Below are 20,701 nucleotides of genomic sequence, written 5' to 3'. Positions count from 1 at the left end.
AAGATGTGAAATGACACGAGACGATGCCAACATATGGTGAGAGGCAAAGTGGTAAATTGCACGTCAGTGACTTTGCTGAGTGTCTGCTGTCCACAGCGGCCTTTTGTGATGTTCCACGTATGTTTGGCCTTCTGCTGAAACTAAAAATATCATGTGCTTCATGCTACAGTAAAAACCTCCACAAACACCGCAACGGATCATTTTCAGCCTGTTAGCTCTTGCGCGTTTACCCGAATGTCCACAACCGTTATGGACGCGTGTGTTTGATCCCCCTTTTCTTCATGTTCTTGTAAAATGGCCTCTATTATGACAGCTCTAGTGCAACTGTAGCAATATTGAGTTTTTGTATCGGATTTATATTAGTTGGAGATGTGACATTAGCTAATTAATTCCATCTGACGACACTTCCTCCCCCAGCTGTCGGTGGCCCACGGTGACGACTGGACGCGCTTCGCCCGCACGCTGATGGAGATCCGTGCCAATCACGCGGATGGCGAGGAGGAGGGGCCTATGGAGCTTGCTTCATAGAACGTGACATCAAACCAAAGCGGAGCCTCGGTGTGCTTTTCTGTAGCATGTGCGTCTTATTCTCGTTCGTGTTGGTTTACCAGCCTTCGTGTCGTGTGGAAAAAAAAAAAAAAAAAACTCAAACTGGGTCTCTGGATTCATTTACTGTTTACAAATGGCATCTTCACTTCACATTGCGCTTCTTGCATGCGAAATTCCATGCGCATTAGAGAGATGATATTGTGCGGTTGTCGCATCTGGGCATTGGGCTTGATATTCGATCATGACAAACAAGAGTTGAATATATTACGTTTCGAAAGCTTCTTGTGTTTTTACTTAAGTGTCGCTCACAGGAAATATTTGTACACTGGAACCTACTGGAATAAATGAAACAAGCAGACATTTCATTCACGACGGAAAGACAATCTGTGTCTACTTTATGCGCGCATGTGCACGGCAGCTTTGGAAAAAATGTGTTTCTCACATTGTGTAATCCGGTCGATTACATTGGAGGTCATATATTGGGTCATGTATTGTGCTAAAAAGCATCACAACTGTGACTGTTGTGAACCAGCAAGCGATTTCAGAGAATGGCTCACATTGAGGGGTCAACATTAATCCATTAATTGACAAGTAATCGATTATTAAATGAATTGAAATTTGATAATCAAGTAATCGTTTAGGGCCAGTTTGAAATAATAATTCATAAGAACATCTTTGTTAGTTGTTCACTAAACAAAACCAAATAAAAGGACAGGGTATTGATACAAATTTCCTCAATCGAGTTGATTTTGATTCACAAGAGTGGAGCTGAATAAGATTTTGATTTTTTTTAAATATTTGATTCCATTCAATCCAATATCAACTAATGGTAAATAATAAATATGCATATATTTATGCAACATCAATTCTTTTAAAACATTAAGGACATGATAAAAACTCCACAAACATTAAATTGAAAAATAAACGGAATTATGCGGAGGCAGTAGCTGGTCAAATTGACATCAGCAAGGATGAGATGAAAAATATTTACACAATTGAATTCAATAATTGCAACCAGTTCAGGGTGTAACCCGCCTACTGCCCGAAGCCAGCTGGGATGGGCTCCAGCACCCCCCGCGACCCTTGTGAGGACAAGCGGTTAAGAAAATGGATGGATGGAATTCAATAATTGTAAATAAAAATAAAAATCATTCTGCATTGACTTAAAGTACAAAATATTGAGGATGCAAAATATTTGGGATAGAACAAAAACATTTGTAGGTCCTTCAAATTCTTTTTTTTCTCTCATGAATTTATGGGAAAATTACATAAAAATAATCGATTTATGGTTTTATGAATCAATCGGGCTATGGAAAGGAAAATCAATTCAATACTGATTAATAGCTTTTTTTTAATTAAACCCAGCCCGACAAAAAAAATAAAAATAAAAAACTTCATTGACTTAATAAAAAAAATATATAAAAAAGTTTTCTGATTAGTTGATTGATCGATTAAATAATCGTTAGAATGATCCATTCTAAAAACACTTCAATGTGACATCCCTAAAAATACACCCAATGCGGTCCGCTGGAAGCGTTCCGGCCCCCATGCAGCCTGAGGTCTGTGGACTGCGCCTGCCAGAGTCACCGCAGCGCCTGCTGGCATCCCTGTGGAGACGCAATCAAGGGTGTACTCGATACACTCAGTCATGTTTCTCAAAGGATCACTTAGTTCAAATCAGACTTGGCATCAACGATCCAATGAAATCTCCAATGGAATCGTAACCGCACGGAGTAAAGGGCCAAATTATTCTTTTCTCTGGTCAAGGTGGTTAACCGGGAAACAGGACGTCAGCCGCACACAATGGACAGTACACCAGCGCGTCGCCGTCACATGACCTAAAGAGCGAGGTGGTTATTTCATCACTCGCCTTTTGTCCTGCTCCTCCACAGACAATGGAAGGTAATGAGAGCAATGCACACTGTCAAAGTGACTGGTGGACTGAGGGCAGTGACGACGTTGCACTCGAGCACCCCCGTCCACTTGTGCATGAATGGCCTCAATCATTCGTGGCGCCGTCATTATCATCAACCGCACCTTTGGAGGTTTGCCTCCTTGCCACTTTTGGGGTTTTGTGCCAACCAAATGAGCTGTTCACGAGGTCAGCGGCGGCCATCGGGGGGAGCCTGACCACCTGCGCTAAGGCACTAAATTATGAACTGTGTGGCCTTTACATGATACAGTTACATACATGTATGTTTAATTATTTGATTTCGGTTTTATGTATGCTGGCTACTGTTGCTATATATAGCGATTGTGCTACCTTGACAGTAGAATAATAAAAAAATATTTATTTTAAACAAAAAAGCATTCCTTTCTGGCCCCACCCCAAGCAAGCCTTTGATTCAAATTTGTATTAATTATTTCATTATTTATCAAATGAAGAGCAGCCAAGATTATTTAGACTTTCTTCTAGAAGGGACGCTGCTGGATGCTAATCCTTCACCTGTCCCCTTCTTCCTGTATCCATGGATTGGAGGCAGTCTCCACGGCAACGAGACGTTATGCTTATCAACTGGGACACTTGTGCGCACACACACATGCACTTTTAACATACTGCAACACACAACCCTACTTTAACCGCCTCTGCAGGATCATACTTTCCTTCCCCCAATCATAGTGATGTGAGGCTACAATCCAATTTTGCTGGAACCTTCAAGACTACTAAAACTGGGTAAAAATGTCAGCCCAAAAATGGTCAAACACTGAATCACACAAAAACTTGGATATATTAAGAAAAATATTTATATATATATATTTTTTTAATACTTTTTTTTAAACGGTCTAATTATTTATATATTTTATTGTTTGTCTTTTTTATGTTTTTAATAAAAAAAATTATATTCTGAAAATCATCCTGAAATCAAACTTTTGCGAGTAGTGCTCTTTGCATTAGTAACCTGGCCAACAGGTTTCAAAAACATGCATGTCTATGAGCCCTGCGATTGGCTGGCCAGTCCAGAATGCACCCAATATAGAAAATGGATGAATGGCTGGATATTCCAGGTCGCTAATCGTGTCCAAAAAGTGAATTGAAATGTAACGTGGAAGCCGTATTTAATTCGCTGACGTTTTTCACAGACACTGCAAAGCCTGACTAAATAATGCTCAACAAACCGAGCAAGTAATTCAATTTCCTACGCTGACCGTGAAACACTAATTGCCAGAATGCTGAAACCGCTGATAAATAAATGTGAAAAACAGGGAGGATAAAAGTGTGGCGGCGACGACGACAAGCAGACAGAAATGGCAGCTCTTGTTTCAGCCCCGGAGTCTGTGGCTTCCAGTCTTGTGGTGGGAAAAAATTATGATTATGAATTATGATTTTTTTCCAAGTTGTGTCTCTACGTCGAAGGGAGCGTTGCTGACATCGGGTTGAAAACAAATATTATGGCTCTTCATGTAAATGTTTGCTCAAAAAAGCCTTTGATCATGTGACTGGGCTGGGATGTAGTTCATATTCAGGCAATGATATGCGACACGTCAACATATCACATATGACTTACGAGAAATCGGATTCTCAGTTAAATCAGAAAGTTTGGAATACTTATGAATGTTTTGTACTTGTGGTGCCTTAGAGTTGTATTCGTTCTGTGACCAAATCATTTTTCCACATTGACATGAATGGATATTAGGCCTCATATAAAAAGGTAACCCAAATGTTATGGTAATTTTTGTGACTTCTTCTTTTGTTTTGGGACATTTTATAGCTAGTTGTTTAGGCTGGTGCCTAAAAAAAAAATATATATATATATATATATATTTTTTTTTGTTTGTTTGTTTTGTTTTGTTTGTTAGGTTTTTTCAGATTTTTTTTAGGGGGGGAGGATTTTTTGTTTATTTCATGGTAATTTTGGGGGTTTATTTTTTGGGTTTTGGAAATTTTATAGTTATATTCAAACATTTTTTTTTTTTTTGAGATCCACAAGGAGCCACAGGAGACTAAAGAGCCACATGTGGCTCCAGAGCCGCAGGTTGCAGACCCCTGAACAAGAGATTAGAAGACGCAAGATAGATACTTTACGGTTACAAAAAAATGTTCTGGCAAAAGTGCTCTGTCTTGTGCCAGCCCCAAAATCATCAGCTTCTGTGGCTGAAATTTGAAAAAACAACAACAACAAAAAAACATTGGTGTTGACGTCAGTTTACTACTTTGGCCAAACCATAGGAACATGTTTTTGCCATTACTTAATAAATGAGGACAGCTATTTTCATTTTTGTCATTGTATCACGATATCAAAACGTGTATTGATGAAAATGCATTTTTCTTCTTTACTAATGTACTTAAGTACATTTCAGTCTCTACTTTTTCATTCTTAAGTAAAAGAACTGAATCAGTACTTCGTGCTTACTTCCACCATTACACCTACACACACACACACACAACACATTAAGGTTGAAAACTGAAAAGCCACCCCGCAGGCATGGTTGGCAGCCAATGTGAGTCGCTTCCCTGCCGCAGGGCTCCAAAAGCCGGTCCCCAATCAGCCAGCAGCGCTCTAATTAGCAGCGACCGCCGTGGAGCCTGCGGTCAGAGGCCGCCTGGCTCAAACATGGAGCTCCTCAACAGTCAGCGCGCCATGTGGACGAGGTCTGACGAGCGTGACTCACACGGCCTACTTTTCGCTCGACTCCTACTACGGAACATGGCAGATTTGACGACCGCGCTGTAGGATAGTGATAAATAATGCACTGTTTTTGCTCTCTTCTATTATTATTATCCTCATAGCACAACTGCACATTTGCAGTTTACAACTTACTGTTAGTCTTGGGAGTAAATCAGTACAATATAGTGAAGAAATATTAGAATAGAGACGAGACTAAGTTCAATTTCTGGAGAAATGGCGTGGGATTGCTGAAAGCTGAATGCTATGATTTGAATGCTTATGAAGTAAATTGAGAGATAAATTATACAATTATGACCACCTGGTAATGGTGATAAGTTACATGTATGGAAGTGGGCGTGGTAAGTTCAATGTCAGTCCCGTTGAAAATGAATGAGGGAAAGTAACGTTAAATTGTGCGAATACTGTAATAATGTGGAACCAGATGATATATGTATACCCCGGGAGGCGTGAATTTTTGAAGCAAGTTACAATCTGAACCGTGTAAATTGTAAGTATTATGTGGGAGTTGTTACACGGCAAAAAAAAAAGGGTGGAGAATGAAAATCACAATAACATATCCTAAATAGTGGTCACTGTTGTGTGTGTGTGTGTTTTGGATGGGCCTACACGCACGCACTTGCATTCCCGCTCTTCTCAGCGGCGAATGGTGGCGCTAGAGCGCCAACCAACACGGAAGCTCCAGTCAGGAGGAGGCTGAGCGTGAGGATAATTACCCTGACAAAGGCCGCTCTGTGCCTGGGCGCAGCCCCGGCGGAGCCAGGCCGTCTGGGGCTTGCAGGCTGGAGCTCGTCCCGTCCCCACCTCCCCGCGCCGCTTTCTCAATACACTTTGTCTCCCCGCGCACGCGCGCAAGTGTGTGCGCGGGGACATGTAAACACGCACTCGCGCAGGTAACCTTAAAGATGATGTTGAAGGCAGACAACCGCGAGCATGTCGGCATGATCGTAAATTACAGGCAGGTTTGGGGAGACAAAGAGGAGGCTCCGTGTACTTTTACGGCCTCGTTAAAGGAGGCAAAAGATTTACTGAGAAACACACGCACGCACGCACAACTATGAAGTCAAGTAAATATGATGGACATCCGGGTAACTTGTTCCTGGTTCTATAGGCAAGACAGCTAGGGGGCTTCCCGTACTCCTATACATGATGAAGAAGCCAAGTTTTCACAAAAACAACAAACAAACTTGTCCTGAATCATCCCTTTGTTATTGGGAATTTCCCATGATGCATCAAGATCTCCCGCGCCATTGCCTTCACCTTGTGCTCTTAAAATTTGCTGGGTCAAAAGTAACCCAAATTGGGTGAAATGGCTAACCCGGTATTGGGCTCAAAAGAGACCGAGCGAAATGCATGGTTATTTATACAAAGCAGATTGGGTTGAGGATTTGGTGTAGCACGTTGGGTCAACATTTTGGGTCCAACAAGAGGTCAAAACAACCCATTACTGATGAGGTAAAGCTACCGAGAAAAAAAACGAGTTATGATTTTGTACTTTTTCTCACTCTGGGTTACCACAGTATTATCAATTGCATGACATGTTTGGCATAGTTGACGCAACCCAACAATTCTCCATGGTTGGGCCGTCAGTGCCATCCAGAAGCCACCTTCAATTTGCAGACCTCTTCAATTTTAGTACAAAACCCAACTGTCAAAAATGGGCACAAGCTTCAGAACGGCTAAATAAAATCTTCAACCCAATCGACTGGGTAAAATCACTAACCCAATGTTGGGTAAAGGTAATCCAATCTGCTCCAAATCCACAGATTCCCAGCTGGCGAAACGTCACCAGGTTTACAATGAGAGCTATTGATGTATTGAAAGTGTCTGAATGATTTTGTACTTGGAACATGTCATAAAAAGAAAAATGGTATTGATTTTAATATCCATATGCTCATTCTCTTAATCTTTTGTCATGATTTAGCACTATAAACATTTTTTTTTTATGTTTTGATTTTCTAATGTTTTGTTACTGATGTCAAAAATGAAGTCAGCCATAGTGTATTTGTATTTCTAACCCCCCCCCCCCCCCCCCGACCTGCACATGAAAAAGGACATAATATTAAGACGAAAATGATCATGGCATAATTATATACTTACATTTGTACTATATATTCTGATCATTCATGGCACGCTGGAGTTCAAACAGTGCACTGTAATTCCTGTGCTATTGAAAAATACCAATTATCGCAATTAGGCTTAAAGACAGCTTTTAGCGTAAATTGCGTGTTGCATGGTTTTTGAATGGGTGACCACGTGTAAATGTTGCTATGAATGACAGCTAATGTAATATGTAGGATGTATTTACAGGTCGGCTCGTATGTTACATAGCCTGGCAGAATTTGTGAGATTCTGGCAATTTTCGGGAAAATATGAACTTGAAATGATTTTCTATGGCTTGTCACAGACGAACTGATGATGCAATTTACAGTAGTGCCGCGTCAGCAGCTGATGCCTTGTAGCGCCTCTCTCTCTCTCTCTCTCTCTCTCTCTCTCTCTCTCTCTCTCTCTCTCTCTCTCTCTCTCTCTCTCTCTCTCTCTCTTTTCCCAAAAGCTTGATTTTACAAGGGAGGGCAGCGGCGTGTTCAGACCGGCTTCTACTTCTTCTTCTTTGATGGAAAAGTGGTAGCTGCTGTTGTGACGAGACAATAATGTTTAAGTGTCTTGTCGGGAAGCTTGACAGCGCCGTTTGCAATGCTACCCCCCACCGCCCCCTGCCCCCCCCCCACAACTTTACATGTTTGTTTATTCTCCTCCCTTGCTGTCTCCTCTCATCTTATTTTGTCTGTGCCCTTCCAGTTGCTAATGGTTACTGTAGCTATGAGCAAAAAAGGGACAGGACACAAGACTGAAAAAACCTTCCCTCGGTTGCCTTGGCGCCATTTTGTTGTCATTTTTGTGAGTTGCCTCCAGATTTGCATTTAGAACATTGATAGGATTTAAATTAACCTGCAGTCTTTGAGAGTTATCATACATAACATAACACCGCTTGCTAGCTGGCTGGCGAGCCAGTAACTGGCGGAGAGCCGTCTCTCCAACACTGCTACTTTCACAGCTAACTCTTTTATGACTTGTTTTATGGAAATAAGCCGGCTGATTACATGCTGGCTAATAGCCCGAGTATTAAGAGGCTATTGCTGCCGGCCTCCAGCAGCGTTGGCCACTTGCACTGGATACTAAATTGAAAGGAGACCTTGTTGGGAATAAACAACAACATTGTTTTGGGAGATGAGCCGGCAATTGGAGAGAGCACAGAACGTAACTGGGGAAATAAATACGCTTTCACAACTGGCTTCTGTGGAGCGCAACGAGAGAAATATCAGAACTAGAGACATCACTGTGTACAGTAGTGCATTGTGGGGTATTGAGATCATTACATTACTAAACTGCAATACCATGGCCATGACAAAAGCCAAACACGAAGAAGACAACAACTAAAAAGACGGTGAGTGGTTAAGTGACTCAAGTTAACAAACTTGATTTTTTTTGTCATAGAAAGTGTTTATGCCAACGGTGCCCAAATTACGGATCGGGGGCCATTTGCGGCCTGCCGTCCATTTTCTAGCAGCCCCTCAGCATATCTACAAAAATAATTTTTGACAACCCCATGGGGTTCCTGGTGAGGAAAAAGTGTCTGTGTGACAACTATGAATAATACATTTGACTTCTAGAGCTTTTCTAGATAAGTAAAGAAGCTCTTTACAACTAAAATAGTCACAACGTTTCTCTTTCCTCCACTTCCTGCAATCTTTGTCAAGGTTATTTATTTAGTTAACTAAGATCTTCGAGTGATAACCGCTTGAATAAGGGTCATCATAAGACTGATTACTCTTGCTCTGGTTCTGAATGTGGAGATCTGCTCAGGGCAGGGGCGGAGTTATTTTAGTGGGATATGGGCCACCACAAACCACAAAAAATAAAATGCTAACATAACTATAATGCACAATTGCTTGACCTTTTGGTGTTAGCTTGTTTCATAAAGTTGGATATTGTCAAAGTGGCCCTCGCAGGCTTAAATTTTTCTGTATGCAGCCCACAAAAGAAAAAGTTGGACATCCTGGTTTATGCAGTGGACTCTCTCATCTTTCCCCATTGAAATGAATGCAAATGCTATTAATCAATTCCAGAAAATAATGATTCATTTAGCTCATTAAGGATCAAGGAAATTTAGACATTGGGTACATAATTTGAAGACTTAGTACACTTTGGAATAGGACCACAACTAATGATTATTTCAGTAATCGATCAATCTGCAGATTTAAAAAATAATAATAAATAATCGATGAATCGCGGGTTAAAAAAAAAGTTGACATTTCCATCCTTTTTTTCAAAGAGGACATTATCTCAAATTGACAGCGATCAATTATGATTCAGTTACTGGTTTGGTCTGTAACGAGAAAAATTGGGAAACAATGCTCAACGATTTAGCCCATGTCAATTTTGGTTAGCAAAGATAATCAGTCCGCGTTCATGCCGGTGGGCTACAGAAATCAGTCAATGAGCTCAAATTCCGAGCATTTGGAAATGTTTTAATTAAAAAAAGATGTTTTATCGATTACAAATATAATTATCAATTGATAATTGATTAGATGTCGAAGTGTTACCCCCTCTATTTTAGAAATATCATGCGTCCAAAGGCAGAAGAGCGAATGAAGCAGAAAGAAGCTAAAGAGATCGAGAAAGTGAGACAAAACCAGACGGCGGCGAAGTCAAAACAAGAGAAGTGAGGGAAGGTCGAGTCGGACGGAGATGAAGGTTGTGATTATGGAGTGACGATGCTGGCGGCTCTCTTGACAATTCTCAGCTAATTACAAGGCACGGTGCACCTTGGACACCTTGGATGTTGCATACACGACGCTTGGTGTATGTGTGTGACGCAAAATCTCTAATTATGTTAATGTCTTCCATATTAATCGACGTTTCATTTGCCTTTATTTTAGCATAATGATTGTGTGTTAAATTGCAATATTGAAGGAAATTATTTTTCGAGGTCCCTCGGTATGTTCTTGAGGAATTTCCTCCCTCCAGTATAGGTTGGATCTTGTGTTCCTATTTCATGTATAGCGGCTTTACACTTGCGTATGTGTGCTTGGCCTGCGTGTGTCAGGTAAAGTGGCGGGCAGAGAGCAGTGCCAGCACTAACACGAGGGCCTCAGCGAGGATGAAAGGAGCTGTCATGACCATCTCATGGGGGAGAAAGAGAGGAAAAATCCATCTCTCCACACTCCTCTACTCTACTCTCCATTTCCACTCTCCCTCTCTGCTACTGTTCTGGTTCTGACCCAAAATGGGATGTCAATACATCTAAGATTTGCTCAGGGCCCGAAAGTGACATCTTTTAGTTTATAAGAAGCTTTAAGTTAGGGTCAGCATACATTAAGCGTGCAGTTCGGTGTGTGTATTTGTGTTGGGGGAGACTTTGACAGGTCAGTGATCAAAACCTATGATGGAAGGGAGAGCAGGTAGCAGACGGGGGGTGAGGGGGTGGGAGGCTCAGGTAGCAACTCCTGTCAATCAGTGTGTGAGTGTGCGTGTGCGCGCGCGTGTGTGTGTGGACGTGCGCGCGCTTGTGATTCTATACGGCATTTCACGCTCATTGGTTCGATTTATGTGCAAGCTTTACATTCCGCCTAACGTCAACAGAATTGCTCAGTATGTGTGTGTGTGTGTGTGTTCGACTGTCAGAGAGGCGTCGCCTCAAAAATATACACACTGTCTGTGTACTTTAGCCTAAAGCGTCATGTCAAAGGTGTGAACTTTGAAGAGCCGACGCCATAGGGAGAAGACATGACTGACTCAAATGAATTATGTTTACCTATTGATGATCAAGAGTGAAAATGGATTGAATTCGTGGAATAAGTGCACATTTCGATGGCCTACATGTACAAGTGACATGATCGTAATTGCTCAACGACATTGCATTGTTGGTAACTGGAGTAGCATACTACACTGTAAAAAAAAAACGAAAACCCCCCCAAAAAACTTAACTGTAATATAACAGAATTTTACTGTTTTTTTCATTAAATATCATTTAATTTACACAAATAAATTTATTTTACGTGACAAATGTAAAATAACATGAACTCACAAACTGTAAAAACACAATATTCTTGTTCTTTTACAATAAAAATGCCATTAGAAATACATATATTCACATATATCAAATTCAACTTTAAAACCCTAAAAAAAGAAGAAGAAAAAAAAAGTATATTTACTTAGAAATTAACAGTAAAAATTTGTAATTTTACCATAATTTCTTTGTGAATTGACTTTTCTTTCTTTTTTTATTGAAAATAACTACAATTTATTTTAAAGGACATTTAATGAGATTAGCAATATAGGGATGCTGGAGTAGCGATACCAGGTATCACTATCGGGCTGACACTCAGCATTATTTCAAGGTATCTGAAGTGACGACAGCGGCCGATACCTCTTGCGCAAGTTTTACGAGCAGGAACTAGAAATTTGAAGAATAGAAAATCAGTCTGGGGCAAAAAACTTCTGTATAGCAATAGTGCTGTTTCTTTAGCCAATCAAATTGTAAATTCGTCTTCATCAGTATTTTTCCTTCTTTCGACTATTGAAATTACTTATTTTATTTAAATTGTTCATTATTTCTGGACTCTTGATTGATTGGATTCCTCTAACAATTGCACACCTTTTTTTTGTGTTATAGATCTTTAAAAAAAGAAAAAAAAATTCCGCTCACCACTAAGCTGCAACAAATAATGTTTGTTTTATTTTTAAATTACACTTGCACTAGAGTAAATTTGGTAATAATATTTGGGGGGTAAATAATAGCATAGGTCAGCCTTTTAGCACATGACCAAATCATAGCATTTGTGACGAAAGACTACTGGGAGAAATAACTCCAAATAATTTGAGCAAACGTGTTACTTAAAAAGTGCGTGTCAAACTGGTTGCCCTTCGCATTAATCAGTACCCAAGAAGTGACCCCTGGTAACCCCATTTCTACAGCATTGATAATCTGATCGTGGCTGTATTAAGTCCCCCACACTAAAGTCCAAGGTACCAAATATCCACCACCTCTAAATAATCTGATCACAATGCAGGTAAACATGAGCGGTGAGCTAACCCTGACAACACAATATTTGCATGTGCGCATATGGCATCAACACAACAGTGGTCCCCAAATGGAAGAAGTGACTGGTCGTCTGTCTACATGATAGCGCAGGCATACATGAGATTACGTCTCGGCACTGACACGGTGCCTTACTGCCAGCTCGGGCGTCACACCCAGTAGCTGCGGCACCAGCCCTATCATTAAGGAAAATGGCGACGAGCTGATTAGAATCGAAAAAAAGGAAAAAGAACGCTGTGGTCCCCCCCCCCACCCCCCCCCCCACCCCCCCCCCCCACCCCCCACTCAAAGTCGCACACACACATACACGTAGCGCTGCGTGTGTGCGACCCGGCAAGGCGCTGATGAAGTCGACTGATGTGGAGCGAGGCGACATCAGAACGGAGACGAAAGGTGTAAGGGAAGAGAGAGGAGGGGGGTGATTCCCAGAATAGGAAAAAAGTACAGCAACCAAAAGTTTATGCAGACCTTAATTACAAGCAAGCCAAAGCCGGATGCAAATAAACAAAATAATTACAAGAGAACACAATGAATATTGGGCCCTCCCACCTAGCCTCGAGGACAGACACAAAAACACAACAAAAACACAGACACAAGTCTTATCTATTTAAAAGTTGACAAGTACCAACCTCAGCACTGTACGCACTTTAAAAAAAAAAGATAAACAATGTTGAGTTAGCTACTGATTTCAAATATTTGAATTTTGGCCTGTTTTACTGCAACTTCTCCTCTCTCCATCACCAAGCCTAACCTGATAAAACTGCTCTTAAACAAATCAATAAGCTTATTTAAATGTCAACGAAACATGACGACATTGTGAGCTTTGCGTAAACATCTTGCTTTACACCCTTACAAGATGTGAGTTACACATATATGACTCAAATTTTGGCTCAAAGAGAGCCATTATTACGTGGATTGGGAACTTGTGATTTTGACCACTTAAAGGCATTAAAGTGGACACGTGACATACTGAATGGTGGCGGCTGTAAACATTAAGAGACATGTTTCTGGTGCTAAATATGTCTAATAACAGTCATTTGAGGTGTGGTTTTATGAAATATTTTTTTTGCTTCTGGAAAAAACAACTTTTTGGCATATATGTTTTGCGTCATAACAGCGACAATGGTTTTCGGAGTGAGTTGTAGCTGAGTTTGGTTGAAAAAAGCTACATTTTAGGTTCACGCACAACAAGAAATGTAAATAAATAAAAATGTGTTTCTCCGTAGTACAAAGTCATCAAAATAAGCATTGTCTATAATTGACAGCAAACATTCATTTGAACTTCCGTATGAATTCTTTCTGCACACTAAGTGACGGGACTGAAAGCAACTGAAGTGGACCATCGGGGGAAAAAATTACAGTTGGCTACTCGCACCCGCACACCCAGCAATTGAGCATGTGCTACAACAGAAAAACTTTGATCCTGTATTGGCTTTTGAGGTTTCACATACATGATGTACTGAATTGTATTTTTTATTATTATTTAACCACAAAAACATGGCTGGATTGTCGTGAATTATAGCGACAGAGACTCTCCACGCTTCACTTTTGAGCCAGGCACACAAAATTAAGATTCTTATTGTAAAACTACTGGTAGAGTATTTGTAGTTAAGTACAGCAGTTGAATCAGTCCTTGAACCAGTCTACACAAGAATCTGGACTTATATACCCTTCAATGTGAAATCACATATTCGTTCAGGGGTGTCAAACATACAGCCCGTGGGCCAGAACCGGCCCATCAAGGGTACAAACTGGCCCATGAGGACAGAACACAAACAAAATAAATTTTTGTTGCTCATTTTGTCCACTGAAGGGCGCACTGACAACCACTGACTTTCTGAAACTTGGCAGACTCGGGATTTCATGCAAAGTTTTACGCTAGTTTTTTTGCTACGAAATTTCAGAGACATTTTTGAAGATAATTGCTTTAACTCTGTAAAGACTGAGAACCATAAACTGAATTGTGGCGATCTGGTGTTTTTTTTGGTTATTTATTTTTTGTTGGTAGTTAGCAGTCATGTTCCCACCAATGAGTGTAAATTATTTTTAGATTACAGTCCACAGAAACGATTACATTTTGAAGGTGAGCCTCGTAAAGCTACCATTGTTTTCATTGTGTACGCACACAGTAGTGGTACTTCATTGACAGTTAGGGGTTAGGGGGTGTGGCTTCAGTATTTAAGCTTGATGCCTCATTTGACTTGACAATTTTTAAAATCATTCGAATTCGACGGGTTTGTTAACACTCCGTGGCGTGTCAAATTTATTTTGGTTTTATAGAGTCTTTAAGTACAGCCTGCGAGTACTTTGCCACCTCTGATAATAGACATGTTGATAATTGCTTGTTTAGACAACAGTTTTGACAGCACACTGAGAATACATCATGTTATTATTTTCTTAATCAGGCTGCATTGATCTAAGCTCTTGAAAACTACCTGCGACTCTTTAGTGACGGCGCGTCCACATTCTTTCCTCTTCCTGACAGCGAAGGCGTTCCGACTTATGTTACATAACTGGAGTTTGGCACTCAAGGGACCAGTACGGCCATCTCTGTGGAGCCAGACTTTCCCTCCCCTGTGTCACCGTGGCCTTTCTACTCTGCATGCCCTTTGTGTTTCCGACAGAAACTCAAGCATTCAACGCTCCTCCCGGGAGCTCGTTGCCGTCAATCAAAAGCCTGAGATTCTTTTTTTTTTTCTCCTTCTTTTTTTTTTTTAAGCGTCTCTCCATCGATTCATAAGAGCTGTTCTTTCAGTTCTCCAGAACAATAAAGACACACACCAACCCCCCATTCTGGAATACCAGGCAGGTAGTCATTAGGGATTTTGTGGTATGTGTCTACCTGCAAGCCCAAGTAGCCGCCTGCATACTTGTGTCTGCTCAGCGTCTGTATATGTGTGTGTAGGTGCAGACATCAGCATATGGTGATACAGGCCGAAAAGTATGCGGCGTTGCATGTGATCTTTATTGTCCTGTGCTGAAAGTCTCCGACAGGTAATCGCTTCAGAAGGAAGCAGGTCAGCACAAAGGTGAAGTCACATCTCTCCACCCCTCCTTCTCTTCTGCTGTTGCCACCAATCCTTTCTTCCTTAAAGTCTTGAACATTTGAGGACCTGGCTTTGAGGTCTACCGTGAATTTTTTGCGCTGTAGTAAAGGGTTGCGAAACATTTTCCTTTCTGTAAGGTTCTATCATTGTGATCATCTCAGCAAAAGCCAACGTCCTAACATCTAATCTGTCATTCCATACTCGGGCCAAAACTGTATTCAACTGTGGTCTTCGCCGTTTATTTTCCAACTGCTCTGTAGGAGTAAACTGACCCATTCGGGTGATGTCTATCTTCGAGGGATTACGTTAAGAAAGACGTCAAAGCCTTTTTAGCTGCGTGTCAAACGGACACAAACATGAAGCGACTCAAGGCGACGGAGTTAATTAGAGAGAGAAGAAGGGATGGCAAAAACCATACCTCCTTATTATGCTGCCTCCCTTGAGATGGAAGGATGAGGACAAGTGGGGGTGAAAGAAGGGAGGAGGAGGAGGAGGAGGAGGAAGAGAAAAACAGCAGGGAGTCTGGAGTCCAACAAAAGGTGGGGGAACCACCCTTTGCCCCTTGCACTTATTCTTCCTCTTCTGATCACTCACACAGGTAGACAACAGTTTTCACGTGGCACCCAAAGAGCCAAGAAAGAGGCAAGAAAGAAAGATAGCGGGAACAAGAAAGAGATTGGGGGCTTCTCTTTAAGCTGTTGCTCCTCCAGGCTAAGCAGAGTGCAATAGAGGGACCATTGTCTTCTGACTCCCAACATTTTCTTTTGACAGGCAGGTAGGCTGTCGGGATGAAAGTATGCGGCCAGCCAATGGGCCGTGACCTTTACCTCCTTTCATTGAGACAATACCGAGTGCTCTCTATGTACTGACCATCACAGTCCAACTGTTGATCAACGGTCAACGGAGCTGGTGAAAAGACAACATGGATGGATGAAAAATATTCAAAGGTTCATGTCCAAAATACCAAAGATGATTGATTCCAGAAAAAAAAATAAAAAAAATAAAATGCACACTGTAAAAACAGTTTTTTCTTTTTGAGTTATTTAACCCCAAAAAATTGGTTCAAAATAAATTCATATCCCACAAAGCAACCCATTTTTGGGGGGTTGTTTTGTCTGTTATTCATTTGACCGAACTTTTTGGGTTAATTGGATAACCCGATTGAATTGGGTCAACAATGAACTAACCCAACTTTTTGAATTATTTCAATCCCAAAATTTGGTCAAAATAAAATAATATCCCACAAAGCAACCCACACTTTTTTGTTGTTTTGTGGGTTATTTATTTGACCCAACATTTTGGGTTAAATGAATAACCCAATTCAATTGTGCAAAAAATTAACTTTTTGAGTTAGTTAACACAAAACGTTAACACAAAACGCAACCCAATTATATGTGTTTAGTGGGTTATTCATTTGACCCAACTTTTTGGGTTATTCAATTGAGCCAAAAAGTTGAGTCGGCCCATTTTTTAACCATACAGGTTATATATATATATATAGGTTATATATTATATACATACAGGTTTACCAAAATGAGCGACCAGATTCATTGTGGTTATGTATCCTGAAAAGTTGCAGAAAACAGAAACTTTACTTCACTCCCCCTCTCCACCTGCAGTACCTGCCTGGTCCCCCTAGTCCTGACCTCTTCACCCTGGGGGAACAAGAGGGAGGGTTTCTGTGTGTGTGTGTGTGTGTGCGTGGAAGTTTGGGGGGGGGGGGTCCCATAACAGGTCCATCTGTCAGGATTAACTCTGAGGTTTCTTCCCCCCTGATACTTCCCCTCTGTGAAATCACTCCCACTTTTACCATCCTGCTTCCGCAATGACAGATAATTCTCGGTAAGGAGGATTAAGGGAGACAAAAAACCAAGTCCAAATGTTTTTTTAAAAGCAGATTGTTGGAGAAATAGGAGAGGGGAGTCGAGAGAACAGGCAGAAGATGGACGGAGCTACAGCTAACTGGCAGCCAGCCTCTGAGGCCTAACCACAAGGGCCTAAAGTGGCTCATTGTGGTGGGACTGGCGTCTGTGTAGACTTGGGTCCCTTTACTTTCTCTCCTTTGGTCCAAGACTGATCCACTACGTCCAGGCCAGGACCTCACTGGAGAGCTGGAACACACTAGGGAACAAAGCTCAGCCCGCTAAAGAAACCTTTCCTACGCTCTTCAGGCTGCCTATATGTCCCTCTTCATCATCCTGCATGTAAAGTGCTTAATTCCATGGATTTAAGTGTTTTCTTTAAGACGGAGAAAATGCCAGGGAGAGGATTTGTGGGCTCTCGCTATAGGCTATGAGATGTTTCTTGGACGCAGCTTGGCTTTAGAATTTGTATTTTTTTTTTAAAGGTGGGGAAGTAGTCAAAGATTGGCTGACTTGTGTTACAAAGGAACTGTTTTTACACTTTGTATATCTCATAACAAAACAAACAAAACAAAAACAAGACGTTAGAAAGCCATCCAGTATAAGGCAATGCACTTCCACACCACTGCCAACTGTAAGGACTAGGGGGGCCTGATCGATATGGAATTTTTGAGGCCGATGCTGATCCTTATATTTGGCAGAATCAAATTCCGCTAACAGATTAATCAATTTTAAAAACCTATCATGATTAAAATTACTTTTTTTAGTCCCTTAATGTTTCCAAAAATAAAGATTTGAATAACAGGCATAACTTTTGAGTGTGACCGCATATCATGCATGCTTCCAGTGAGTGGATTTTAAACTCAATGCATCATAGTCTACATGTATTTTTATTTTATTTAATTTTTTTTACTGTTAATGCTTCCCAAACCACACATCAAATTGCTGTTCTGTATTGATTTGTGTAAGAAAACGTGTGAACAGCAAGATTTTCAGTTATGAATGCTGGGCTTGGCGAGAAACATGGAATTAAATGGGGGGGGAAGGAGTTTTAAGGATGGAAGAGCAAGCTGAAGACGTCCAAAAAAGTGTCCGTCAAGAATGGATTTTTCCAAAAAATATCAACTAAATCAGAGAAAGTCAAAGATGTCAAGTATTGACCTCGGTAACATTTCTGTTCAATAACCTTTCCAAGAACAGTTTGTCATTCTGAGGTTTCTTCATGATTAAAGACATTTTGCCAATATAAAACTATTCTAACTTATGACTTAAAGAGTGCCAACTGATCTAAAGGAGTCGTTCGTTTATACTCTTCTCCAAGAAAAACAAAGATATCCAATACTTGGAACGGGAACTGTATAGTGTTTCTGAATCTTTTCATCGTCTCTGTGACGGTCCTTGACTTCCCAAACTGAGGCAATGGGGAACACTAACCCCTTCCCATTTTTTTCTCCGCCGAATATTGCTGCTATTATCGCTCACATCGTCAATCGAGGGCAGCAAGAAGGCTATTAAAGTATCCCCTTGCCCAGGAATAACAATCTCAGACTGGGGTTAGAAAGTTTGGAGTGCACCAGTCAAAAGTCGTGAGGGAACGTGAGACGGCTTGAGTTCTATTTTAATCATCAACGCACCATGACCAGGATATGCTACTGGGAAGGAATCTCCCATTGATTCACTACTTTGGATCAATTTATGTGGAGGAGCACACAGAACTGAGCGCTAATAGCAAGATTGGCAGCAAGAACAGAGAGCTAGTTATGCGAGATAGATTAAAGAATCTTCTCCTTACACTCTAAAAACAGTTGGGTCAAAATAGCTCAAAATTGGGTTAAGAATGGACTAACCCAATTTTTTTGTTATTTAACACAAAAAGTTGGGTCAAATTAAATGAATAACCCACAAATCAAACACATTTTTGGGTTGTTTTGTGAGTTATTCATTTGACCCAACTTTTTGGGGTTAGTTGAATGACCCAATTGAATTGGGTCAAAAATGAACCGACCAAACTTTTTGAGGTATTTAGTCCCAAATGTTGGGTTAAATTAAATTAATAACCCACAAATAAACCCAATTTGTTTTGTTTTGTGGGTTATTCATTTGACCTTGGGTTGGTTTGTCGGTTATTCATCTGAGATTTGGGGGTAATTGAACAACCCAACATGTTGACCCAATTTGGTGTAAATTTGACCCAAATGTTTTTAGAGTATAAGAGGCCCAACTAAAACCTTGAAAGCCATTTGATCGGTTTCGCTGCCGGTCCAGTTCAAATGGATCTTTGACGTCTATAGCCATCAATGGCATTGGATGAGTTAAGAATGTTAATTCAGTATAAGATTTTAGACTATTTACAAGCATAGAATCGTACTTATGTGTAAAAAATAAATACTTGGTAAAGATTTATTTCAGATATTTAAATACCAATTAAGTTGTGGTTTCTCCATTTTAATGGCTGTTAAAAATGATCCATGACTTATTATTAGACCATAAACTTTTCAATTCGGGATTATCAGGGTACTACCGTCTCCGAGAATGAGGCATTTAAGGAGACAGAAGAAATAAATAAAAAGAAGAAAGATTAAGAAGGGAGATGGAGAAGAAAGCACAAGTATAACTGTACAAACTGGCAAACAACAAGCACCAAAGTCAGTCAGCAAAGCAAACTGGGAAAGTCCACCGATGAGCTTCTCTAAAGCCACTTTTGTGTACAGGCTGTAATAGAAGTGCCAAGCTATTGTTAGAAACAATAATGAACAGGTTGACTTACAGTGGAGGAGTCAGGGCCGTTTGACCTGCCCTGTTCAATAAGCAGCAGAGTGACGTTGTATAACTCGTGTCTACGTTCACCCAAGTGGCTTAGTTCACCACCGAGGGCTGCTCTCAGCCACATACTGTGCCTGCTGTATACATGAGGAAATGCACAGTATGTGAGGCCCGGTTGGATGGATGGTTTGGTCATTCTTGAACAAATTGTTATACTCCCTCTAGCAGCAAAAATAACAAGAACACACATCCAAAAATGGCTACGAAAAATGCACGATTCTGAAGTGGATGAGCCCTGATGAAAATGACCAACCGCAAAAGGAGTTGGAACATGCAGCCGGGAGAAGGAACCCTTCACACCAGAGACAGCTGGAGAAGTTTGCGCACAAGAGTGGTCTGAAATACCAGTCGACAGGTGCACAAGCCTCATTGAGGGTTGCAGAAATCGTTGATTGCAATGATTGCCTCGAAAAAAAAATCGGTTGAGACTTCTATTTTATCTTGTATAAATACTGTACAGTATGTTGGTCTAAAAAGGTAGCCACTGAACTAATGACTGGCAAGCCTCGAGGGTCTTGGTGTGCCCCTTGTGGGACCAGTCTGGGGCGTGTCGAGGCCTTGGTCTCGGTACTTTCCACACCCGCGATAAGGCCTCAGATAGCATCAGGAGGTCGTGCTTGCCGCCCAGGGCCACGAGAAGAGAACTCCAATTGGTTTATGATTTTTCTTTTTTTCTCCCCAGGCATACTTCAC

The 20,701-nt window shown here is 40.9% G+C and overlaps 1 protein-coding gene across 4 annotated transcripts in view; it reads left to right on the top strand.

Annotated features, from left to right (window-relative positions):
• The window catches only part of dync1i1a (dynein cytoplasmic 1 intermediate chain 1a), a 39,482-nt gene extending 38,561 nt beyond the window's left edge, over positions 1 to 921 (top strand). For all 4 annotated transcript variants that reach the window (XM_086062904.1, XM_086062905.1, XM_086062902.1 and 1 more), the window contains one exon: positions 418 to 921. In XM_086062904.1, the coding sequence (XP_085919030.1) occupies positions 418 to 528 (111 nt within the window). In that variant the 3' untranslated portion in view covers positions 529 to 921. The remainder of the gene's footprint in view (positions 1 to 417) is intronic.
• The last annotated feature ends 19,780 nt before the right edge of the window (positions 922 to 20,701 follow it).

This window comes from Leptonotus elevatus, chromosome 19, assembly GCF_054856555.1.
Source record: "Leptonotus elevatus isolate MCC_2025b chromosome 19, RoL_Lele_1.0, whole genome shotgun sequence".
NCBI lineage: Eukaryota > Metazoa > Chordata > Actinopteri > Syngnathiformes > Syngnathidae > Leptonotus > Leptonotus elevatus.
This window is presented reverse-complemented; position numbering and strand designations above follow the sequence as displayed.